The sequence below is a fragment of the Anabrus simplex genome, chromosome 5 (genome assembly GCF_040414725.1).
Source record: "Anabrus simplex isolate iqAnaSimp1 chromosome 5, ASM4041472v1, whole genome shotgun sequence".
NCBI lineage: Eukaryota > Metazoa > Arthropoda > Insecta > Orthoptera > Tettigoniidae > Anabrus > Anabrus simplex.
In genome coordinates, this window is record NC_090269.1 from 148,957,930 (window position 1) to 148,984,453 (window position 26,524).

Here is a 26,524-nt window from a genome sequence, read left to right on the forward strand (position 1 = left end):
CAAGGCTTGCTTAAAATGTTCTGAGCTCGGTAGATTCATGAAGCAGGATGCTACCCTATTTACACATAGTCCAAGTGAGGATCTCTCCTCTAACGGGTTATGGACCACCGGTGGATTGTATAGTCCTAGCCGCCTGAGCACAAGGAGGGCCAGGACTCAGAATATGTCCGAGATGCCCACTCCCATTCCATAGCAACTGGTATCCCGACTCTCAGGACCACTTACTAGGCCACTCAGCCGTTGCCCATGGTTCACGAACTAGGACGTGACTACAGTAACCCACAAACATGAACCAGTCTGTCTATAATTAAAGGATGTACCGGTAGAACATACTGGGCAACGAAGTTATTCATGACTCTTTTATAATTCAATAATACAGATTCTCAAAATAATCAAAGGTGAGCGGAACTAGTGACGACACGATGCGTTCGGCTCTATGAGCCGAGTAACAACGAATATAGCCGAGACGGCTCCTGAGTGTCAGTCGCTAGACGGAAGTCGGCTAGTCACGGGAACGAAGGCGGTAATGTGATGTTCGTGGAATTATTCAACGTAGTAGTTCTCTGCATTTCTCGATATGTCCACATGAAAAGCTACTTGTTTGACGGGTTACAACGATGTCTGTCATGATCGCGAGGCAGCTCTCGCGCAGAACTGAAACGTCAAGTTCCAAAGTACGAAGCGCCAATTACAGAATTCCAAGACTGCCAAAAGCAGTGAAAATGTTTATTGCAGATATTAGAATATATGAGCTACAGTAAACACTAGAAACACCATGTTACAACTTTTTACTTTACAAAGTGGTGGGGACGTACATGTAAAGGAACTCCGGATTTCGGAAAATAATTTTTCAAAACCGAATTTCAAAATTCAGGCGCCAGATAAAAAATGTCAGGCGCCATGGCGACTGGGCGCCCGGTATTTTTCGACCCCTGGTTAAAATGTTTAAGTAGTAATTATATTCCATTGCATGTGAACAGGTGCTATACACGATGCTCTTACATAAATTATACTCGTAGCCAGTGGCGTATGCTGGTATCAAGACGTGGGCTACCAATAGACTTACGCTACCCCTTTTCGATAGTTGGTTTAGGGGACATCAAGCCTTAAGCATTTTGAGCTGCATCCAACAGCCAACGGAGCTGCCCGCTGTGGTGTCAAGACTGCTTCACAAGCTACTGCCCTGGCCTCTGCCACAGTCAATACTCAACACCTGATCAATCGAGTAGGTAGCCAAGGTTTAGCAAATTGAAATCCAGTTTTGAGGCTAAATGGATAGAATGCTTGCTTTTGGTCCGACGACCCCGGTTCAATTTTCAGAATCAACCCCCTGATACTGTTAATTCCCCTGGCTTGGGAACTGGGTGTTTATGACGTCTTCACCATTCATTTTATCCTTATTAGGTCACCACCAAGCCTATGTAGATGCCATGCACCATTATTATTATTATTATTATTAACATCATCATCATAATCGTTAAATAACAATGTTGAATGTTACAGCGGTCGTGCCCATCGTTCAATGGTTAAGTATCTTCCTCGGAAGATCAGTGGTGGTGTCCGACCCATGATCACGGGTTCGATTCCAACCAACAAAAGAGAACACTAAACCTGAAAGATTGCGTTTCATTTTGGCAGATCTACCAATAAAAAGAAAACTATATTACTCCTATAACAGCAGCCCTGCAGTATCTTCCTACAAGGATATAGAAGTAAACGGGAGTGAAATACCAGCACTCCGTTATCTATATATTTAAGACAGAAGGATGAGGTGAGGAAGTACATACAATGAGTAACGCATGGTGATAGTTAGGAGTGGCGATCTGACGGACCGAAGCCTAGCACAGCTATCCTCCGCCGGTCCCCGCACCTGTAGGCAGACAGCAGCAAGCCGCGTGAGGCGAGTCAATGGGTAGGGACAAGAGTCTGGGCTGCAATATCAGTCTCCGAAGCCTTGTTCTCAGAAATACGTGCTACGTGTTTTGTCAATGCTTTAAAGGTTTGCAAATGGAACAATGTGTCAGATGCTTACAATATAATGTGCTTTAGATTTCCATCGCTCGCATTTGATGTTTGGGCTTCACTGATAGCCTTGGTAGCCCTCAGTATAGGCCACTGCTCGTAGCTCATTCATTACTGTAGAGAAAGAACTGATTGGAATTGTTTATTATGCTGTACCTGACTGAGTAGTTCAGACGGTAGAGCGCTGGCTGGTGGTTGGGACGGAGCGGAGCAGTTGTGACGTCATCACCCGGTTGTGCCGAGTAAACTACGGAGTGAATGTAATGTAGCTGCACGTTTAAACACGTTATTGGTATGACAACGTAAAGGTATTTCACCCGTCTATTCAATGCCCTTTTCTCACAACATAACTTGTCTCGCTTAATACAGCAATGTTGTTTCCTGCTGCTGAAGCCGACCTGCTCATTTCATCCTTGTGATGCCTCTTGATATGACCCCACAAATTTGATGCACTATCTATCTATCTATCTATCTATCTATCTATCTATCTATCTATCTATGAATGCTTTCATTCCCCGCCCGTAGGGCGGGGCGGGCCCCCTAGAGAGTGACGCTCTCTCTCGGGCCAAGAGAGGTGAAGATAACTGAGTGATGCGATAAATGAAGAAGGTGGGTAAGCGATTTGACAGATTGAATGAGGGGGAAGATTGGGTCTCTTGACTGTAGTGACAGGAAGGAGAGAGGGTTTGCTTGGGGGTGAAGTTTTAGAGCAGGATACCAGGATGCAAATGGAGGGTTAGGAGGTGCAGCGACGTTGTGATGTTGAGGATGGAAGATGTTAAGGCTCGTAGGATTTCAAGCATCGAAGGTGGATAGCGGATGTAACTAGGTGGGGGAAGGGGTGGACTGACGAATTGGCGAGGTTGAAAAGAAGTGGCTGGCCGGGTGCGACGATGAGAATTGTTGTTGGGATGGCGAACAGGTTGGGGTGGAGAGATGGAGGGTTCCACTTTATGGCGATGACGATAGATGTAAATTCCGTTGTTAATTAGGTGCTGGGCATCGGCGGCGCTCGGGACGTGTAGACGAACCATAAAGGTTGGGCCGGATGCGTTCTTAATTAGGAAGACGCGACGAACTGGGACGCCTTCAGCTTGGATGTGACGGAGAATGGCCCGTTCTGAGAGGGCAGGATCCACACCGCGGATCACACAGCTGGACATGGTGTGACAAGTTGAAGAAGGCTGCGTCAGCGATGGTGGTGCGGAGGCTGCTAGTTCATCGGCAGGTGCAGATAACGAAGGTGGTGCTGCGTTTGTAGACCCTGATGATTCAGCTGGTAGGTATTGAAGCGGGGGTTGTTCAGAAATGGGGGAGGGATGGAGGGAAGAACTCATGAGTGGGGAAGGATGGCAGGTGGCAACAGTTGTAATTGGAACATAGGAAGAAAGAGGGGTGGGTGTTGTGGTGGTCGTAGTAACGGCTGTGTTGATGGTGGTGGCGGGAGGAGGGGAGAAAGGGAACAATAACGGTTGTTGGGATGACTGTGATGTGCTTGCTGCGTCGTCAACATGCGGAAGAATTGGTTCCACTCGGTGGTGCTGGCCGTTGAGGTGGACTCCTTTGGCGAGGATGCATTGAAGTTGGCCTGGCCTGTAGAGTTGAACAAAAACACGACGTGTGGGAACGTTGTCTTGCAGTATTCGGGAGACGCTGTCGGCTGCGACACCTTTCCGGAGTTGTGTTAGGATGGCGTGGTCTTGGAGAGCAGGGCCAACGTCAAGGATCACAGTTATCCATGATGTTGGGGAGGCCGACTTCCAACTTGGTGTCTGGCCGATATGCTTTATTGGGTCGGCTGGGTGCGATGTTAAAGTTGCGGCGTCACCCGGCCGAATCAAAAATAATTTGGGATGAGGTAAGGAGTATACAGTCCACTGTAGAGACAGACGATGTGTGTTCGTGTGTCGCTGGTGTGTCGTATGTGATGTGATGCACTATCACCCGACGCGTAAATGCGGCCGCAACATTTACATTTTGCTGATGTTTATCATCAGTAATTTCAAAGAAATGCCATGCATCAGACGGTCTTCGTGGCACCTGTGGTACAAATTTATGTAAAAATTTATTAAATTACTTTAAATATTTTAAAACATGAATACCTTCTAAAATGGGATTAAATATCAAACTAATACCATGACGAATATAAGATCAAGTGTGAGGACTCAGCCATTATAGCATGGTAGTTTGTGGTCCCACCACTGCAGGCACTGCAAGCGACTATATCCAACACGTGCTCCGGTAGTTCCGGTAAGACGGGTATAGAAAAGTGCGGGAGACATTACTGTGCGAGATATTTAAGTGAAAAAATTGATTTTTCTTTGCATTCAGTTCCTAAACTCTGTTCACTTCATGTTGTGAACTTCAAGCATGTATCTTATGTGGCTTGATTAATTTAATAGTTCAGCATGTCGTACTGTTTTACGCCTGGCTGTAAGTCAGGCTATGATAGAATAGTTGATGATATGCGATATTTTTCACCACGGAAGGATAAAAATCAATTTGAAAAATGGGCCAGAGCTATTCCACGGAAGAATACTGAGTTAACGCGTAATAGCAGAATTTGTCATGTTCATATCCCTGATGATTTGATAGTAAACTCAGATAATTATATAGTGAATGGTGAAAAAGGGGATATCTCTGGTGTGAGATAGAAGTTACGTCCAGGAGCAGTGCCTCACATTTTCCCTAATTTACCGCCAAATCTTTACGCAAGCTTTCGAAAGTCCAGTAACCGACAAATTGAGTTGGTATGTAGAGTATTACCTTTAAACAGTTCACGGGCGTTTGTCTTAGTATACTGGGAGTTCTGTGCTATTTATCTGTAACCTGTGCTTTCCGTAACATGTGATGAAGGCCGTAGCTCTTATTCCCATGTATGATTTTTTTCCATTGTACACCGCCGTGGTATTTTAATTGTAATCTCTCATTGTTTTTTGAAAGACAGTGTATATGCTTATCAGTTACGGAGTAATACGTTTCCTCTGGCATGATTCCTAAGACCAGCTGATCGGTACTGTGGAGCTTGCCCACTCGAGCGCTGCCTGGCAGGGCGCGCTTGAACTCAAGGAGTCCTCACACTTGTTCTTATATTAGTCATGCTAATACCACAATTATTTTCGAATATACTTTGCATTATCTACAAAACGCAACAAGCAGAGGAAATATACTTTGCATGATCTACAAAACGCAACAAGCAGAGGAAATATAGACGCAAATTTAATAAGCACAGACTGAATACAGGTACAATACACTTACAAGGCAAGGCCACGACTTTCGGATCACGGACTACCTTCAAACTTTGTACAGATTTAGTAGTCCATTAGGACAACATAATTTGCAAGTAGTAAGGCGTACTACTAAGGCGTTCTCGAGAAAATCGCCAAGAGAAATTTTCGCGTCGAATAGGTACCGGTGTGTTGGGGTCACGAACACGAAACGGCGGCGGTCGAGTGGTTAGCATTCAAGCTGCGTAATCGCTGGTTCGAGTCCCGCTTCTCGCTTTGTTTTTCAACACTGGTCTTTTTTTTTTTTTTTTGCTAGTTGCTTTACGTCGCACCGACACAGATAGGTCTTATGGCGACGATGGGACAGGAAAGGGCTAGGAGTGGGAAGGAAGCGGCCGTAGCCTTAATTAAGGTACAGCCCCAGCATTTGCCTGGTGTGAAAACGGGAAACCACGGAAAACCATTTTCAGGGCTGCCGACAGTGGGGTTCGAACCTACTATCTCCCGAATACTGGCCGCACTTAAGCGACTGCAGCTATCGAGCTCGGTGGTCATTTTCTTTACAATGCTATTTGTTCGGGGCGTCGATCCATGTGGATCTTTTGCCCCTACTGGCACCATATTGTATGAACCTGGGTGTAATTGGAATGGCGGTAGTGTGGAATGTTGTGTGAGGAAAGTAAGTTTAAAGACGTCAAAAACACCCAGTTCCAAGGCCAGGGATATTAATCATTACAATTTTAAAAACCCTGACCCGGCTGTGAATCGAATCCGGGGCCGCCAGGTGACAGGCGGACGCGTTGCTCCCTACACTGTTCATAGTTCAAAGGAAATATAATGAAAAAGGTGTATTCTATTTACATGGACTTTTATCATATATATATATATATATGTATGTATTATTATAGATGAATGATAAAATGAGAATGTATACATTTCATATATTCGCCTTCTTCACACTAACAAAGCAGTATTAACTACGTCGCTACCACATCCGTTGCACTCTACTACTGGAAATGTAAAGCAGTACACATTCAATACTGTTCCTCCGTCCTCCGCTCGCCCATCGAAAACACCGATTGGTTTCCAAGCAACAGTTTACTACCGGAGAATACTGGAGGGAGCGCTGCACTCGCACTACCGATTGCAATCATAGGAGCAACTGCTCCGTTCCCAGCTCTACATGTGATCAATCAGTATTTGGATGATGCCCAGATTGTTTTGTAAACTTCCATAATTCTGATCTACCCAAGGTCACATGCTCCTCCTTCCACTGTGTTTGTTTCTACGCACTTCATTTGTTTTTCTACTGCTTATTTAAGTTTTGTACCTTTCAGTGTTGTTCTATTCTGTACTTGCGCACTTATCAGTGAAGGAGTAATACATGGGTGCAGAATGAGGTTAGTAATTACCGTACTATTTGTGACCTCATTACTACTAGTGAGAATAATATACCGCTGAAATATGTGTATTACTATTCTATTCTTGTTTATTTGAACATTCTATTGTAACTTTTCTCTCTTTCTTTGTCAGCAGATACAAGACGGTTTGGCTGATCTTCACGGCATGAGTCAACAGAGTGTAGCAAACATTTGCCACAGGATAGCCACTGCTCTCGCTAGTAGAGCAAATTAATGAATTAAAATGCCGTCGATAAATGATGAGCAGGAAGAAGAAATCCTGAAATTTAGAAACATATGTGGATTCAGGAATGTTGTAGGTGCAATCGACTGTCTCATATTAGAGTGAAAAAGGTGCCGGGAGAAGTATCGCAGTACTATATCAAGAACATGAAGAAAGGAAAGGCAGTGGGCATAGACGATCTAAGTGCAGATATGCTGAAAGCGGCGGGAATTCCAGGAATCCAATGGCTCTACAAATTGCCCAACAAGATATGGGAGGAAAATACTATTCCTGAGGACTGGAAGATGGGCATCATTGTATCTCTGTTAAAGAAAGAAACGAGAATGTATTAATTTAAAGATAAAAATTTCATAATGTTCCGCATTGAAATGTATCACAATGAAATTGAAATAATAAATAAGGTAGTTCAACCTATTCAATACAAATAAATACGAAATGTAGTATTACATTCTATTTAATTATAAGCGGAAGCAGTACCGGTTTCGACCCTAATCTGGGTCGAAGATAGGAAACTTAAAAGGGTCCACCTTTTCAATACAAAATTGTTATAGTTTATTACAACATATATTTACATTTGGAACTAGTTTCGACGCTGTTTGGCGTCATCTTCAGCCAAAATGTGGGAAATAGGCTAGCATGTAGACATTTATATTACACAAGGCGTTATATTAAACAATACACATCTTGCAAGGAGATAAAAACAGGGACAAATATAGAAACAAATGAATCGTTGAGAAAGCAAAAGTTATACATATTAAAAATAACCTTAACCACACATCTTGTAGTGCGAAAATATTCGCCTTGAATGATTCCTGAATACAAAACACACGCGCACACATTTCTGAAAAGCCAGCAGGCAGGAAAAAGTAAAGTGAAACCTTAAGAGTTCTTCTGAGAAGAGTTCATCATTTTTTCTGTGTTCCGACTAACTAATGAAGTTTCCCTTGAGTTCCTGATAAATACACACAACAGGAAATTCTCCTTCACTCTCAACAATAGCTATAAAGACCAACGGTAAATTTCATTTTAAATATTGTGCAGAGACGTGAAGGCATGATCTTGAACATGATATAACTTCTTCATTTAACCCAATTTTTTACACAAGGTGTTACATTCAACAATACACATCTTATGAGGAGATAAAAACAGGGACGAATATAGAAACAAATGAATCGTTGAGAAAGCAAAAGTTATACATATTAAAAATAACCTTAACCACACATCTTGCAGTGCGAAAATATTTGCCTTGAATGATTCCTGAATACAAAACGCACGCGTACATACTTCTGAAGAGCCAGCAGGCAGGAAAAAGTAAGGTGAAACCTTAAGAGTTCTTCTGAGTTCTTCTGGGTCATCATCAGCCAAATAAAATGCAAAAAACAATGCATAGGTAAATAAGAAATTAAAGAGAGTCTTTCACAAAGACAGTTGAAGGGGCAAAATATGTTAATGGGGATTGGCACTGTGCAATTTTAAATCATAAAATCTAGAAGTAGAAAGTCAGTCACTTATAAGAAGTAAGGCGCGATCTTCTGAATAGCAGCACAACACACGCAATTCTTTAGAACTGTTCTAAAGAATCTACAAGATCCTGTTTACGTACTTATATTAAATTGTATTATTTATATATACACACACACACACACATTTTCGCAACCAAAACAATTACAGACTGGTTCATCAAGCTATTCACTGAGTTCCGTCGGCATTTGAAAGCACAGTGCCGGACATTAAGTGTGTTACGCTGATTTTCAGGAGCAAGCAATTCGCTTCAATCAAGCGACTCGTCTTCGACTTCTAGACAATTTTGGAACTTCATATTCATTAAATTATATTGTAACTTCGTGCCTCATTCGCTGGCTCGTTTAACTTTTCACCTCTTCTTGTAAACATTATGAGACAGTGCTGAAATTTGCGTGTGTTGTGCTACTATTCAGAAGATTGCACCTTACTTCTTATAAGTGACTGACTTTCTACTTCTTCTAGATTTTACTATTTTAAATTGCGCAGTGCCAATCCCCATTAACATATTTTGCCTCTTCAACTGTTTTTGTGAAAGACTCGCTCTTTAATTTCTTATTTACCTATGCAATGTTTTTTGCATTTTATTCGGCTGATGATGACCCAGATTAGGGTCGAAACCGGTACCACTTCCGCTTATAATTAAATAGGAATGTAATACTACATTTCGTATTTATTGGTACTGAATAGGTTGAACTACCTTATTTATTATTTCAACTTCAATGTACTAATTAACGTAGTATTACACTACTGTCTCATGTCCTGAAAAATCTGAAAAAATAATAGAGGCCAGAATGAGAGATTTTGTTGAACCAATTTTGGAGGAAGAGCAGTATGGTTTCAGACCAAGAAGGTCAACTTCAGACCTTATATTTGCAATTAGGATCTAATGGAAAAATACTGGGAGAAGAACAAGCCTTTATTTCTAATATTTTTGGACATTGAGAAAGCCTACGACAGTGTACCAAGGCAAAGAATTTGGCAATGCATGAAAGAACTTCAAGTGCGAGACAGCCTCATAGACAAAGTGAAAACGTTGTATAGTGGAAATAGAAGTTGTATTCAAGTAGGACGTGGTTTGTCGGACTGGTTTGAAACAAGGAGAGGAGTGCAGCAGGGCAGCTCATTGTCACCACTTCTATTTATTATTGTGATGGATGTAGTAATGAAATCTATTAAAAGGAAAGAACATGGTGATATCAAAGCCTTCACATTTTCAGATGATGTTGCGATCTGGACTGACTCAGAAGAGGAATTGGGAGAGAGAACGGAAAGCTGGAATGAGGAGTTTAAGAAATATGGTTTAAACATCAGTAAGACCAAGACGGTGGTGATGAAAGTGTATGGGGAAGGAGCAGAACCAATAATCATGTTAAATGAAGCCCAACTGGACAGCGTTCTAGTTTTCAAATACTTGGGTAGTGTTCTATCAAAACATGAGGTGAACAATCGAATCAATAAGGCAACACAATTTTACCACCAGGTAAGACACCTGCTGTGGGATGAGCAAATACCTATGAAAACAAAAATGACATTGTACAAGTCCTATTAATAACCAATTCTTACATACAGTCTCTAAACCACAACAATGACCAATAGAGATAATTCCAAACTCCAAGCAGCTGAAATGAAATTCCAATGCACTATGATCCAGAAAACCAGGAAGGACAAGATTAGGAATGAAAATATTAGGGAAGAAGTAGGAATAGATGATTCTCTTCTCAATAAGATTCAGATATCAAGACTGAAGTGGTTTGGTCACATGAAGAAGATGCCAGTTAACAGAACTGCAAGGAAGGAATTTGACAGAAAAGTAGAAAAAAACAACCCGTGGGAAGGCCATGAAGGAAATGGACAGATTTAGTTAAGGACGATGTACTGCTGAGAGGTGATGATTGGGGCAAGTTGGTGGAGGAGGAATGGTACAAGGACAGGATGAGATGGAGGAGGCTCATATACCACACTCGGGAAACTGGAGATGGTTTAGGATGATGATGATGATGATGATGATGTCAACAGGAAGGGATATTTTTCTCTCAATGTTCAAATAGTGTGTGATGCATCGTTGTGCATAAGGGATATTGTAGCAAGTTGGAGGGGAAGTACGCACGACAGCAGAATTTTTTGCGAAAGTTGGATTAAGCAACATTTTGAGAGAGGTGAATTTAAAGGATCCCTTTTGGGAGATTCTGCCTATGCCTGCACACCTCATTTATTTACTCCAGTCTTACATCCCAGTACTGACTGCTAAAGAAGAAAATTACGTCAGAGCCCATATCCATATCAGAAATGTAGTTGAAAGGTGTTTTGGAGTATGGAAACGATTCATATGTTTGTTGAAGGGTTTCAATGCCAGTCTGAAAAACACAAAAATTGACATTGTAGCACTTGCTGTGCTACATAACATTGCTATTGACATGGGTGAATACCTTGATGAACCTATCATTATTCCAGAAGAATACATATTGTAGCCAGAGCTCCCAATGTGCGAGGGAATGCTGTCAGAGCATCTTTTATTAATGACTGGTTTTGAAATACACTGTAAAACAATCAATATTTATAATTACAAATGTTTTATTTAAGCCTATTCCTTATTTCTTTTAATATAATAAAAACTTACAATTTTTTTAACAAGGCACTTTTTTTTAAAAGGAGAATCTCCATTTTTACAGAATGTTCTTTTTGTTTGTGCTCTCTTTCCTCCTCCAAATTCTTCATTCGCATTTGGTGCTCCTTCATCTTTATTTCATTCTCCTGCTCCAAATTTCTTATTTTCAACAAGTGCTTTTCTTCCTGTTGCTTTATGAAAACAGCTGATCTTTCCTCTGCTATCTTTTTAATGGACAGCTTGTAATCTTCACTTTCCTGGAATGTAAAGTAGGTTATGATTAGCGTAATTTCTTGGTTCAATTGAAGTACGACATAGAAAAGGCGAGGAAAGGTGAATAAGATGTATAGATCATCGTGGAAACAAGGATTAAGTCATACGTTCAAACTGGTTTATTTATTACTTTGTAAGATTAGGGTGGTTTTCATAGCTAATTAATTGGGATTACCCACACGGCAGACACCCCATTGTGTTACACACAAACACACACACGGAGAGAGAGAGACTGATGACCACGATGTCCTAATTCCCTAAATGAAGTAACAAGTACATGCTGCTACTGAAGATCTTTCACGGATGAGAAAAGGGTACAACTTTATCTAAGGCTAACCAGCGCAGAACCACTGTTTAATGTTCATTTGTCATTGATTAGTTTGTAGTATGACGTAGCAATGTCTTGGTGGCTACGGTAATCAACAAGTTACTGATGAAAATGGACGCCGGTGTTTGTAGGCATAGGAAATCAAGGTACGTTCAATGTCGGTATAAATGTTTCTTTTTTTTCTATATCCTTCTTTATGTGTGAGTACCAAGTTAATTCCTGGGGGCAAAGGCGGCCGGGCGTAGAGCTAACCACTCTACCCCATCACGTGCCGAGGTTAACAATGGTGGAAGCCTTTACCTTCCACTCCTCCAAGGGCCTTCATGGCCTGTACGGAGGTGACTTTGTTTTTTTTCTTTATGTGTGTGTATGAAAATTTTTCTAGTGACAGAGCAATTGGTCTCGATACGTTAGGTCTGGCTAGTGAGAAAATTACTGGTCTGGATTTGTTAGGTCCGGCTAGTGACAAAACCATTGGTATGTCATTAAGCTAGAAGTTGCGAAGTGAGACCTCTATTTATTACTGTCTCGCTACATTGGTCTAGATTCATTAGGTCAAGCTAGTGACAAAACCATTGGTATGTGACCAAGGAAAGAGGGTCTGGGGGCGTAAGCCCCCTGGTTAAAAGCCGCAAAGCGGCTTTATGCCTCTATTTCTTATTCATATTACATCATAAGTCGCGCTATGCCAAGATTGTTAAATCATGGCTGGCAGTGGCATGAATGGATTCTGCCATTGGCTGAAGATTTACTCTATGAAACGTCACTCCCATAATTCAAGACAGTGAGATGTTTTGTCTTGAATTATGGGAACGACATTTCATTGGCGTAATCTTCAACCAATGGCAGAATCCATTCGCCCACCGTCAGCCATGATTACTATGTTATTTATCCTGGCGAACCTTATGTAAAGTTATACCGAGAAAAGCGATATAATAAAGTGGTTAAGTAAATATATTGCGATATTATGAATTATATTCTGTCATTATCTTAAAGTTTATATGACGTTATAAACATTACCATCAGTGTCTTAAAATCAGAAATTAATCCACTTGCAGCTGGCTCATTACTTCAAAGAGGATATTGTGATATTCCACTGCAATATCGATAAGGTACTATAAACAGATGCCCGTAGTCCAGAGGACCAAGACGTGTCAACTGTAAAGAATATTAGTCCGCTTTTCATCTGACTTGAGAACTGTTATGTTAACGAGCAAGTCGAGTGAAATTGTACTGACGTTTTTATCGTCAGTGTACAACAATGAAAACAATTACATCGCACAACAAACCCAGTACTGATGCAACTGATAAATCCAGTATATACAGTAGTAAAGTTCGAAAGATGGTTTATAATGTTTTTTTGTTTCTTCCAAAAATACGTGCTTGAAGTAAACCACCGACAACTGAACTTTTTTTTTGACATAGATGATTTTGAAAGAGACGTACGACACACACATCTTGAATTTTATGATAAAGGAGATTTCCCAACAGGTAAGAAATTTGAAATTTTGAAACCCATTATAACTTAATTAACTTGGAAGGTGACACTGATAATGATGATAGTAAGGCCGTGATTGTGACGAGGAGGAAGAAGATAGACGATCAGCAGTGCCCCTAAAATAGGAAACTATCTAACAAAGGTATGTTGTTTAAAATCTATTATTTTTTGTACCATGTGCATTTTCTTCTATTTTTCTATTAAGAGCCTTTTATAGATACATGAAGATGTTGTTAGTCATCAGCTTTAGGAAAACGTCGATGAGATATTAGACCAAGTTTTGTGATATACCTGTTTCCTTAAACTGAAGGAAAAGCATTTATATTTAAGCCCGTCTGCTATCAATTTTGAAACAGGAATAACCTGTGCATGATCCTGGGAATTGATTACTGCCATTTACTTTTAAGAAATATGAAATGCAAATAACTCAGCGTAAAATTATTATTTTTGTTTCTATATATTTATAAAAATGTCCCCATCCATGACAATTGCACTCGAACTACCAAAAGTGAAACATTTCTCCTAGTGCTCCTGGCATTTTACAAGCGAAGAGACAACCTTTCCGTATGATGCAAAGTCTTACCTACAGTACTTAATATGAAGTAAATCACACATGGAAAGAGAAAAAAGCAACCGGCGAAGTAGACTAAAACTGGTCAATATAACCTACAACGTAGAAAAACAAATCCATGACATTGCTTACCATAGTGCTAATTTCTCAATCCAGGCTCGAAATGCTAAGAAGCTTTTGCTTTGTTTTTCCTGCACACTTACATTTAGTAGCTGCCTCTTTCTCTTGAATCTTCCCACACATTCCACAGCCGGTGGCGTTTCTTTTCCAATGGAGGGGGTTGATGGGGCGCTTTTCTCTACGCCGCCTGTCTTGTCGTTACTTATGACCTCACAATCAACCTCCAGTGCCTCTTCGCCCCTGGGGAGATCAGGAGCATGGGAAGAATCTCCCTCCCAGTCCACTACTACCCTGAACTGCAAAGTAATTATAATAAGTAAAATTAGTGAGATTTGTTGAGAAAATTGAGGGAGAAAGAAATGAAGGAAGTAGCCTACCTCAGGAAAAGTGCTGTTGCTGTCGAACTCATTGGTATCCTCTTCAAACTCCAGAGGTATCATTTCCACCACATCAGTAACGTCTTTACAGGGACTGGGAGGTTTCGGCACATCCCCTGTTTGGAATACAGCTTGGTGATGTTCTGACAGAACTCTCTTTGCTTCTAGCTTTATGCATCGCCATTGCTGTTTCAATTCGGGCAGACACCTTTCTCGTTGATTGAGCTCCATAAATCTTCAAATAAAACAGAGGAGATATTAAAATGTTAACAATTACAATGACGAAGATTCAGAAACAAAAGTAACTTAATACGGTAAATGCTTACTACAATAGAGTTCGTACTGACATTTCCTCCTGGGACATTTCGTACACATATTAAAAGAAATATTTTAATCCTCACCTCTTATAAACTGTGTTCCATGCAGCAGTCTTGGATTTATTGGTGTTCGTATCTGTCCTCTTGGATTCTATAATTGACGCATAATCTTTAATAATTTTTTTCAACAAATTCTGCAAAGAAAAGAAAACATATGATTTTTATCACATATCACTCACATCATGAAATACGGTTGCAGTCGATTTTAGCTGTAATAGTTTTAACTCTCTAGTTTAGCGTTGAAAAGGGTACACATTCCAATGCAGTAGACAGTGTTTTCAATGAGCGAGAATCTTCATTGAGTAGAAGAAGGGACACATTCCTGGAATAAGTCCCCTTTCCAACTCAACGCTGTGCCAGCTGTCAGCACAGGTCAGTTCTGTGGTACGAAGGAATAGTGTGTTATTGTTGACAATAATGTTAAGAAACTGTTAAACGTGTTATGAGCTGTACACAGCATTTTGTATCTCCATACTTAAAAATCTGTTATAGTGAGTGCCTGGTGATAGTGAATATGCAGAACCACTGCGAAAGAATGGTAAGGTAAATAAAGACCAACATGCTAGAGAAATGGAAAAAAAATCCCAGGTGTAGGGGTGAGGAGTTTGTAACCTCAAAAGGCTTATTGGCAGAAGCCAAGAAAACTGGCCCTAATTGTAGTTACAGAAAAATAGTAGGCCTACAATAATACAATGTGGGCAGTGGTAAAGAAGTAGGGAACTGGAAATAATAATAATAATAATTGTACCGGGCGGTACACCTCTACACCGTTTATTTAAAAGTTGCGCCAGTTGAAACTCCTCTTCTGGAGGAAGGTTGAACTTTATCTATTCTATTAATTCTCTACTTTCTCAGAAGATGTCACCACGTGGAAAATTTTGAGTTTTTGAACTGTGTCCCTTTTGATGTGTTTTTGTTTCGCTTGAAGTAAGACGTGTGAACTTTCTCTTCTAGAGGACACTACTGAAGAATTACAATAGTGCAACCTAGTGCAAAATCAAAGAACTATTTTGTTGGAGAAATGTTTATTTCAAGAGTTTGTTCTTTGTTAAATTTCTTTCTGTCATGGTTTAAGTTGGCTGTATACCCCTCTTTTTCCCCTTATTTTGGATCTAGCCAATCCCGAATTTCTTTAATTAATTTTCCACCAATAATGTGTTTCTTCTTCCTCTATGTAGGGGTTTCTTTTCCCTAGCCAATAAAAACTTTGAGGGAGGGTGTTTTATTTCCCCTAACGCCTAGAATCTTCCGCGAGAGGATATAAACTGCTGATTTTGGGGTCTCCGGGCCACTTCTGTTCCATCTTTCAGTGTATTAAGTACATAGCAGGAGGCGGGAAGCGCCTCTTTCTTCTTCAGCCGTTCAAACACCAGGTAATGGCCTATTAATAACTTCTTTTCTTGCTAGGTCGGCAGTTTAACACTCGCGGCGGGTTCGAAGCATTTCCATCATGTAACCTTTTCCTAAAATGTAATTACTCTTTTCATCTTTTTCTTGTAAGGCTACATATTGGGATAGAGAGTGCTAACCCTCTCGAGCTCCCACTCACATTTGTTTTGAGGTGAACTTATTTTCTCAAACTATTCTTCGTTTATGTAATGTAAAGTGTTCTTCTCTAAGTCACCTCTGTAGTATGGGATTAGCCCTTGCGTTAGCGGCCCAGAGCCAGATTAGGTTTTAAAAAAAACAAAGTGTATTAGGAGTGCAAGATCGCCTCCTCTCAAATTGTTATTTTAGAGGTCATGTAATCAACCTTCTTTTCATGTAATAGACCTCTGTAGGTTGGGTATTTTACCCCTGTGAATACGTCCTTAGAGGACAGCTTGAAGGTAGAGTTTGGTTTGGCCTTTGAGAGGCTTAAATTTTAAGAGCGGATCGCTCTTTTGAAAATGGAGTGTCATATGCCTCGTGGAGGCTTTTCTGTGTAATTCGGAGCCAGGGGCTCCTAGGGATGAATGGGGTTTTCTGCCCCTCTGTTAAAACTTGTGTTTGTGGTAAAACTGAGCTGATCGCAGAAGTCAGGGCGTGAAGCCCAAAACCTGTAAATATTGTATCTCCCCTTGTTTTGCTACATTGTACCTGCCATGTCTGTTATTGCTTTGTTTTTGAAAAGAAAATATAACCTAGTTAAATTTTAAATTACTTTTACATTAACTTTGATTCCGTAGTTTGAAACCCATTCACGCCCGCACCTTCTTACGCCTCTACCTACCGCTAAAACACGGTAACAAGTGGTAGCAGAGCGTGGTTGAATGGGTCTCAATTTAGCTCCTTTTTACGGCTAAACATTGCTTTGATTCGAACTCTAACAATTGTCTCAGTTGCTGGAATTTTTTGAGTTTTTCAAAATTGTTCTGTCATCATGCCCGGCCCTCGCGATGTTCTCCTCCTTAACTATTTGCGCAAAGAGGAGTTGATATACGAGTTAACTATCAGAAATGTGCAATCTGGAGGCACGGTTGCAATCGACACCAACAAGCTTAGAGAGTCCCTTGATTTGCCCATTTCCATCCCCAATTTGGGAGAGAAAGAAATTGATGACTCTCTTTCCACGATCGTCGAGTATATTACTGGGCTAGCATCTGTAGTCAGCTTTTTTGATGAAAACGATCCGTCTCCTAATCAAATTAAGCGTGTGCAAGGCAGGCTGTATCACTTTGCAAATAGAGTTAATGATCTGTTGTCTCTAAAGGTGAATGACGTTCAGAGGAAGGACGCTAATACGCTCCTTGAAACTATTTCTGAATTGTCTAATAAGGTCACTCAATTGCTAACCGGCGAAGTTCCTCCCAAAACTGATCAACCCGCCACAGTGAACGTAGGTAGTGATGAAGAGCCTCCTCAGGGAGAAGTCAATAGGATAACCGTTGCTGCTCAAACTATCTCTGCCCCATCGAACAACGAATCTGAACGCCGTGCGTCATTGGGTAACATCCGCTCTGAATTAACTTCTTTGCCATTGAAACCTTTAACGACTATGTCACCTGGGTTCAGTAGCTTGCCTCATCCATTGGCAATGTTGCTTAGAGGTATCTCTAAGTTTTCCGTCAACACCACCAGTGATGTAATTTCATTTTTAAGATTTCTAGTGGAATTTCAGGATCATGCTCTGGTTTTTTCTCTTTCGCCATGTCAAATTTTGCAGATTATCTATCCGTATGCTATTGGTATTCTCTCTGATAAAATCGTAAGAGCCATTGCCGAGCAATCATCTATTGAGGATTTCCATGCCCATTTGCTAGCTAACTTCATCCCGGCTAGGGCCAGGTCCTCCCTGATTCAGAAGTACTATTACCGTGTACAGCGCTTGGATGAAAACTTGGCTGATTTCATTCAAGATATCAAATTCTACACTAGGGTGTTTGCTCTGCACTTTCCTGAAGATCAGATTGTGCAGGCTATTGTAGAAGGTATTTCGCCATCCTACAGGTCATATTTGTGTTTCGCGGCGTGTCCGCAAACCTTCTCTGAACTTGAAGCATTGGCCGTCTCAGCGGAAGGAGTTAGATACGCCGATTCTTTGCGTGTCGCGAAAGAACCCCCGCCTTCCTTTAGTAACACTCGGCCTCCACCTCGCCGACCAGTCAATCCCCGTAAATGTTATGCTTGCGGGTCGCCTGAACATCTGCGGAATAAGTGTCCTCTGATCAAGTCAAGTGGGACAAGGAATGGAGCAGGGTCATCACAAGGCTGTTTTAAGTGTGGGGCCTTCTCACATATCGCCAAGAATTGCCCAAACTCAAATAGCACCCCCTCCTGCTCAACTTCTGGTGCAAATTCCAGCTATTCCAATAATAAAAAGTGACTAGTGGCGTCGGCTGAGCCGACTAATCCATCTTCCCGAGACTTAGCCCCTAGTAAACAGGTTGTAAATGCAGAGAACGACCAGCCTTCAAATTTATCTTTTGAATGCCCTAAAGAGTGTCTTAGGATCGCGGCGGATACCCCCGCACCTGTTCCTTTTCTTAAGATTGAGTTAAATAATGAGCCTATAACAGCTCTCTTAGATTCAGGCAGTGTTTGTTCCATTATTTCGGCTGATTGGTATTCTAAATTGAAATCTGTTTGTAAACTCCCTGACTATGACTCATCTCCTGTTAAATATGTTTCGGCTAATTCATCTCCATTAGAAATTCTAGGTTCCTTACATGTCAAAATTCGGGTTTTTAAATTTACATGGAAGATCAAATTGTTTGTGGCCAAGCGTTTGTCTTGCCCCATCATATTGGGAGCGGACTTCATTTCTCACACTGGTCTTGTGCTCGATCTCCAGAGTAGGTCGTGCACATTCAAATTTGCGTCCAATTGTAGAATTCCCTTGTTAAAGTGTAATTCTGTATCATGTTCATCTATTTCGCCTACCCAGGATGAGATGTTGTTAGACCTTAGACATCTACCTGAGGAGCAGGCTGATAGTATTCGGAAACTGTGTCAGTCGTTTCCCGAGGTGTTCTCTGATACTCTTGGTGTTACTGACCTTATTGAATACAAAATTGAGGTCACGGATTCAATTCCTGTCCGTTTTCCACCGTATAGGCTATCTCCACCTAAAATGAAGGCTCTGAAAGAAATCATCGATCAGATGTTGAAGGATGGTATTATTAGGCCCTCTAAGTCAGCGTATTCTTCGCCTATTTTTCTAGTCCCGAAACCCCAAGGAGGCTTCAGGCCTGTCATTGATTACAGGGCTCTCAATCGGAAGGTGGTGTTGCAATCTGTGCCCCTTCCCGACCTTCATTCTTGCTTTTCATGGTTTCGTAAGGCCAAGTTCTTCACCATCTTGGACTTGAATCAGGCCTATAATCAAATTCCCCTTGCCGAAGAGTCTAAACATCTTACAGCGTTTGCCACGGACTGGAATTTATATGAATACAACCGCGTGCCTTTCGGGCTCCCCACGGGGGCAGCTGTGCTCACTAGGCTACTAGATAGGGTCTTTTCCGACATCAAATTTGAGTACTTATATCACTACTTGGATGATGTCGTCGTATTTTCCGAAACCTTTGAAGAACATCTAGATCATTTGCGAGAAGTTCTCAATCGCCTTCGTAAGGCTGGGTTAACTGTTAAGTTGTCCAAGGTTGCCTTTGCTAAGCCCTCTATGTCATTCCTAGGGCATATTGTGTCACCTGATGGTGTAGCAGTCGATCATTCTAGAACACAGGCCATCCGTGATTTTAAACCTCCCAAGGACATTAAAGGTATCGCCAGGTTCATTGGCATGGTGAATTTCTTCAGAAAGTTCATTCCTAATTTTGCTAATAGAGCGGCGCCCTTAAACCTTCTTCGTAGGAAAGGCATTAAATTCGAGTGGGGACCTTCTCAACAAGCCGCTTTTGAAGATCTGAAATTAGCTCTCTGTAATGCCCCTGTACTTGCTATGCCTGATTTCTCGAAGAAATTCATCGTCCAAACCGACGCATCGTCGTCAGCAGTGGCTGCAGTTCTTCTTCAAGAGACTGAACTAGGGAGGCGACCCATCGCCTATGCGTCTAGGACATTGTCAGCTCAAGAAGCAAAGTACTCCATATATGAGCTTGAAGGTTTGGCAGTCTTATTCGCCTTAGAAAAGTTCCGTCTCTATCTGGAACACGTCAAATTCGATCTGGAGACAGATAATCAAGCCTTAAGCTGGGTCTTAGGTAGGCCGCGTCGTACAGGTCGTATAGCCCGTTGGGCCATCCGTATTTCTGCCTTCCAATTCGATGTACGGCATATCAGAGGTACTGAAAATGTTGTTGCCGATGGACTCAGCCGTATGTTTCATAACGACGTAGAGACCCACGAACCGGTCGACAGTTCATCACCTTCCGAGTCCATACTATCTGGTGTTAATGCCATCTTAACAGATGCTCCCATGCTTTTTAGGGATATTGAGAAATACCAACGTGAAGATCCGACGCTGGCTCCGATAATGGAAACCCTTTCTTCTGGGGAACATGCTGTCCCTTATGTTCTAAGGAATGGTGTTCTATGTTGCCCTTCGAGGCATGATAAGTTGATGAAAGTTGTTGTTCCAGCGGTTCTTGTACCTATGATCTTCAAATACTATCATGAGACCCCATTGGGGGGGCATCTTGGAATCTTTAAAACTCGTGAAAAGATTCGTGAAATGTTCATATGGAAAGGTATGGACGGTGAAATTCGGGAACTTGTAAAAGCTTGTAAATCTTGTTTGATCAGTAAACCCACCATGTCCACTAAAGTAGGCCTTTTGTCTTCTCATCAAGCGTCGCGCCCCATGGAACGCCTGTATATCGATTATGTGGGACCCTTCCCCCAGTCAAAGGGTAATGCCAACAAGTTCATCTTTGTGTGTGTAGATGGTTTTACAAGATTTTCCTGGTTATTTCCGACTAAGCTGGCTACCGCTCAGTCCACCATTACTTGCCTAAATTCTATTTTTGCTTCTTTTGGTCCGTGCCAATACATTGTATCTGATAATGCTAAAGCTTTTACATCAAATCTGTTTCGTAAATTCTGTTTTGACTTGTCCATCTCTCATGTAACTACATCTGCTTATTACCCTCAACCATCTCTGGCTGAACGGGTTAACCGTAATCTCAGGTCCGCACTTATTGCCTATCATCATGAAGATCATTCTAGGTGGGACACGTCCCTGCATTGGTTAGCTTTTGCTTTGAATTCGGCGGTTCATGAATCTCACAAATTTACTCCAGCTTCTTTGATGTTTAAGTTCGTTCCCAACACGCCGCTCTCTAACCTCTGGTCTCTGAATGACATTCTGCCCGAGACAATAGATCCGGACAACATTAAAGATCTTTGGAAGAAGGCTAAAGCTAATCTTAAAGTATCTCATGAAAAGGTTAGGGAAAGGTATGATCGTGGACGGAGACCCACCACCTTGAAGGTAGGTGACCAGGTTATGGTCAAAAATTTTGTTCCCGCGGGCAAGCTTGCCCCCAGATTTCATGGGCCTTGTATCATTCTCGATTTTCTTACGCCGGTTACCTTATTGCTAAGTAATCCAGCCACCGAGAGGATATTTAGGGTTCACCTGTCCCAGGTGAAACCGGTGTAATTTCTGTGTTAACTTGCTTCATATTATTTTGAAAGGATATGAAGGTTATATTTTTTTTTTTTTTGAGTTTCACTTTTAAGGCATTCTGCCCCTTCTATAGGATTTTGTTTCTTATGTAAGCATGTTTGTGAAACCTGCCCCGACCCATTAAACTGCCATCCTGTCTTTGCCACGGCCATTACCACGCTCCCGTCTCCTGCTCCACTCTACACAGTGGCTTAATGAATACCATGAATATCTGCACGCCGCTGGCCCCTCACTCTCTCTACAAGCCTGTACTCTCAAAGAAAATGATTGTCCAACACAATTCTGCCGCCTAGCTTTAATGTTTCAGCGCCCCCGCAGCCGCGCAGCGCCGTGCAGCGACTGGGGAGGGGGATGGGCCCCCTCCTCTCCAGCGAGGACGACATGTGCACGGCGAGCCGGAGCTCTCCTCCCGGCCAAGGCTGATGTGCGGCGCACGACCTGCTACATGCCCGCAGCCTGTATCTGTTCACCGCGGGCGCGGCGTACTTCAACACCTCTGCTCCCCTCATAGTGCGGGCGAGCGGTATCTCAGGGTACTTGAGGGGTCCGAGCGGCCTCCGTTGGACGCAAGCTGCAACGGCCGGTCCGGCCATTCGACTCAATCTACATCAACTACATGGACAGTCACCATAAGCAATAACTACACTTGGGAATTCAACTACAATATTTGGTGGACATTGCAAAATTTTTCTTCACCTTTAAGTATTAAAAGTTTATCTTCAGAAATTCAAATTTTACAAACATAAAGACTTTCATTCTCCTGCAACAACAACATTTTGAAACTGAATTAAGAAATCTTGTAAATGCTTCTGCTATCTATCTTCGTATCAACATCATTACTTGGACTTTGTTTCAAACTGATTTCATGTGTCACCCCTGGAGGAACTTTTGGGGGGGGAGGTCTGTACCGGGCGGTACACCTCTACACCGTTTATTTAAAAGTTGCGCCAGTTGAAACTCCTCTTCTGGAGGAAGGTTGAACTTTATCTATTCTATTAATTCTCTACTTTCTCAGAAGATGTCACCACGTGGAAAATTTTGAGTTTTTGAACTGTGTCCCTTTTGATGTGTTTTTGTTTCGCTTGAAGTAAGACGTGTGAACTTTCTCTTCTAGAGGACACTACTGAAGAATTACAATAGTGCAACCTAGTGCGAAATCAAAGAACTATTTTGTTGGAGAAATGTTTATTTCAAGAGTTTGTTCTTTGTTAAATTTCTTTCTGTCATGGTTTAAGTTGGCTGTATACCCCTCTTTTTCCCCTTATTTTGGATCTAGCCAATCCCGAATTTCTTTAATTAATTTTCCACCAATAATGTGTTTCTTCTTCCTCTATGTAGGGGTTTCTTTTCCCTAGCCAATAAAAACTTTGAGGGAGGGTGTTTTATTTCCCCTAACGCCTAGAATCTTCCGCGAGAGGATATAAACTGCTGATTTTGGGGTCTCCGGGCCACTTCTGTTCCATCTTTCAGTGTATTAAGTACATAGCAGGAGGCGGGAAGCGCCTCTTTCTTCTTCAGCCGTTCAAACACCAGGTAATGGCCTATTAATAACTTCTTTTCTTGCTAGGTCGGCAGTTTAACACTCGCGGCGGGTTCGAAGCATTTCCATCATGTAACCTTTTCCTAAAATGTAATTACTCTTTTCATCTTTTTCTTGTAAGGCTACATATTGGGATAGAGAGTGCTAACCCTCTCGAGCTCCCACTCACATTTGTTTTGAGGTGAACTTATTTTCTCAAACTATTCTTCGTTTATGTAATGTAAAGTGTTCTTCTCTAAGTCACCTCTGTAGTATGGGATTAGCCCTTGCGTTAGCGGCCCAGAGCCAGATTAGGTTTTAAAAAAAACAAAGTGTATTAGGAGTGCAAGATCGCCTCCTCTCAAATTGTTATTTTAGAGGTCATGTAATCAACCTTCTTTTCATGTAATAGACCTCTGTAGGTTGGGTATTTTACCCCTGTGAATACGTCCTTAGAGGACAGCTTGAAGGTAGAGTTTGGTTTGGCCTTTGAGAGGCTTAAATTTTAAGAGCGGATCGCTCTTTTGAAAATGGAGTGTCATATGCCTCGTGGAGGCTTTTCTGTGTAATTCGGAGCCAGGGGCTCCTAGGGATGAATGGGGTTTTCTGCCCCTCTGTTAAAACTTGTGTTTGTGGTAAAACTGAGCTGATCGCAGAAGTCAGGGCGTGAAGCCCAAAACCTGTAAATATTGTATCTCCCCTTGTTTTGCTACATTGTACCTGCCATGTCTGTTATTGCTTTGTTTTTGAAAAGAAAATATAACCTAGTTAAATTTTAAATTACTTTTACATTAACTTTGATTCCGTAGTTTGAAACCCATTCACGCCCGCACCTTCTTACGCCTCTACCTACCGCTAAAACACGGTAACAATAATAATAATAATAATAATAATAATAATAATAATAATAATAATAATAATAATAATAATAATGCATTGAAAATTACTCACATGTGTTCAGGACTCCATTTCGAAACGTAGCATTATTACTGATTTTGTGGGTAATATTGGTAATAATTTCACATAAGAAGTATGAGGATGTTAATGATAGCCAACTTTGTTTCCAGAGATGTTATGGTATAGACTGGTTACTTTGACCATGGTGCCTGAACTTTACAGCAAAGCATGGAACTTACGATAGGCCAATCAGAATGCATTCTTGAAAAATATGGCCGTTGATGGCCTCAGCCTTTTACAAAAGTGCTGCCATCTGGTATGATTCAAAGTAAATATGACAATTGATTAGCAATTGTTTTTGCGTAAGTGGAGGAAAAAATTGTTGTTCGAATTGTGCTTAACATGTGGTCAATACGTTCGTGTGAATAATTTTTAATATTTGTTTGAATTGCATCAACACATGTTCAGTAAGTTCATTTGGATCATTTCTAGTGTGGTCAATACGTTCATTTGGATAATTTCTATCTACACGATGTGAAATTTTATTTAGGAATCATGAAAATCTGTGAAATCTGCAATATGTCTTTTGCCACTAGATATCTGGTAAAGAGACATAAATTACAAGTACACAAGTTGTCATCTGAATCACTAAAGTGTGGGCAGCTAAATGGAACTGGATTCACTTGTAAATTTTGTAGTTGGGACACATCCAGCGAACGATAGTTGCGGGGACATATAAGCGTCATACATTCAGTCAGAAGATGGCAAAATTCATATAGACTGTCTTGGTAAGTGCTGATGATTTCCATATTACGAGTTGGATAGTTTAGAGGTAATGGAGTGGTATGTTCTTACTCAAAAGCCTGTCTTTTTCATTTCAGTGGTGAATTGTCTGTATATCACTGTGAACACCAAGAGTTGAGTCAGCATGTGTTGCGTGACCACAGTGAACTAATTCTTGAAGGATGTTCTATCACAGAAATGTCTTTCGATAACATGACAGGTAGGAAGAATGTTCAGCCATTGTATCATAATAGTTATGCAACAGATATTCATATTTTTGTTCACTGTATCTAGTTAGGCAATCCGTATGGAGATAGTTGAATGCATTAGTTTATTAAGGGTATTTAGTTGAATGCATAAATGTTCATTAAAGTTTATTAAGGGTGCCATGTAATATCACAACCTGCTACAAGCTCTTCACAAAATGTTATGACATTTTCCAAACATGTTCATTAAATACCAATATTCTTTCAATCAGTATAATTTTCTGTTCCTATTAATAGCTCCATTAGGCCTAATGATGCTCGAAACGTACTCACCACCAAAAGTCATGCTTTCAGAAAGATTTTCCTTAATATATTCTGCATTTATTTTAAATAAATTATTTGCATGAGGAGAAGATTCCCTTAGGGTGAACTTTCAGTTTTCATTAATGTGTCGTCTAAAATTGTTATACTGGTACTAACTACACATTATCATTCATTGAAATCTCAAGAAGGGTGCCTATGGTTCTTGCTAAATTCATTAAACTATTATTTTAAGAAATTATGTTAAGACTTATCTAGTTCTAACAGTTACAGCATTATATCCATGGAAAGAATGTGCACAAAATTCCCAACATATTAGTCCATGATGTAACCCTACATTTTAAATGATATGTCTGTTTTGAATATAGGATGATTACTTCCCCCTTTGAAACATAATTGTTGCAAGGCTGAAGTGACCGGAGTGAATTCTGATTTCCATTTTAGAATTAGCATAGGAAGTCAGTGTGTTGATGTCACACCGATTGATCTAGCGCAAACCTGCATTTTATGCAATATTTCATCATTATTTTCATTCTGAGATAAAATAATTATTTTAAATTTCAGGAAAGACTTAGAGATGGGAATGTTTGCGTAGTAAGATTGAATACCTACTTTTTTAATTTTTCTATAACCTGTCATTTGCTCCATTCCACAGTTCATGACAAACTGGATGTTTAGGCTACATCTTCTATAATTTATTTTGTGCACAAATATAGTTCCTGTGGGAGTTAAAGATCTGTTTTATCAACTTTTAAATTCAAAGAAATCATTGACAGCACCACCAATAACATTAAATTATATTTGTGTTTCTGAAATGGCAAGAAATGTGCTCATTTCTTTGCCAAACCCTTCCAGGTGTTTACATAAATTTATGAACTAATATTTGTTACATCCTCATGTAATTCATCAACTTTCTCTGAAAAAATATATACTTCAATATCTTTTGAGGTAACTCCTAAGGAAATAGTATTTTGTAATTCAATAAGCCTACTTGAAACTATTTTGAAGAATAGAAGTATAGTTTTCCAGAAAATAATGTAAAACCACTACTTTCTTCCAAATAGCTTGTTTTCAAAATAATAAACCTGTTGTTGGAGCAAGTTACACGTCCTGGTGAGTGATTAATTGAGTCAATAGTAGCACTTGAAGAGTAATTTCCAGCC

At 40.7% G+C, this 26,524-nt stretch overlaps 1 protein-coding gene across 4 annotated transcripts in view; it reads right to left on the reverse strand.

Annotated features, from left to right (window-relative positions):
• Positions 1-10,898: 10,898 nt before the first annotated feature.
• Positions 10,899-26,524, reverse strand: part of LOC136874712 (myb/SANT-like DNA-binding domain-containing protein 3) — a 37,153-nt gene continuing 21,527 nt past the window's right edge. For all 4 annotated transcript variants that reach the window (XM_067148362.2, XM_067148365.2, XM_067148364.2 and 1 more), the window contains exons 2-5: positions 14,591-14,700; positions 14,190-14,424; positions 13,896-14,108; positions 10,899-11,279 (exon numbers count right to left, since the gene is read on the reverse strand). In XM_067148362.2, coding sequence (XP_067004463.1) covers positions 11,031-11,279; positions 13,896-14,108; positions 14,190-14,424; positions 14,591-14,700 — 807 coding nt within the window. In that variant the 3' untranslated portion in view covers positions 10,899-11,030. The remainder of the gene's footprint in view (positions 11,280-13,895; positions 14,109-14,189; positions 14,425-14,590; positions 14,701-26,524) is intronic.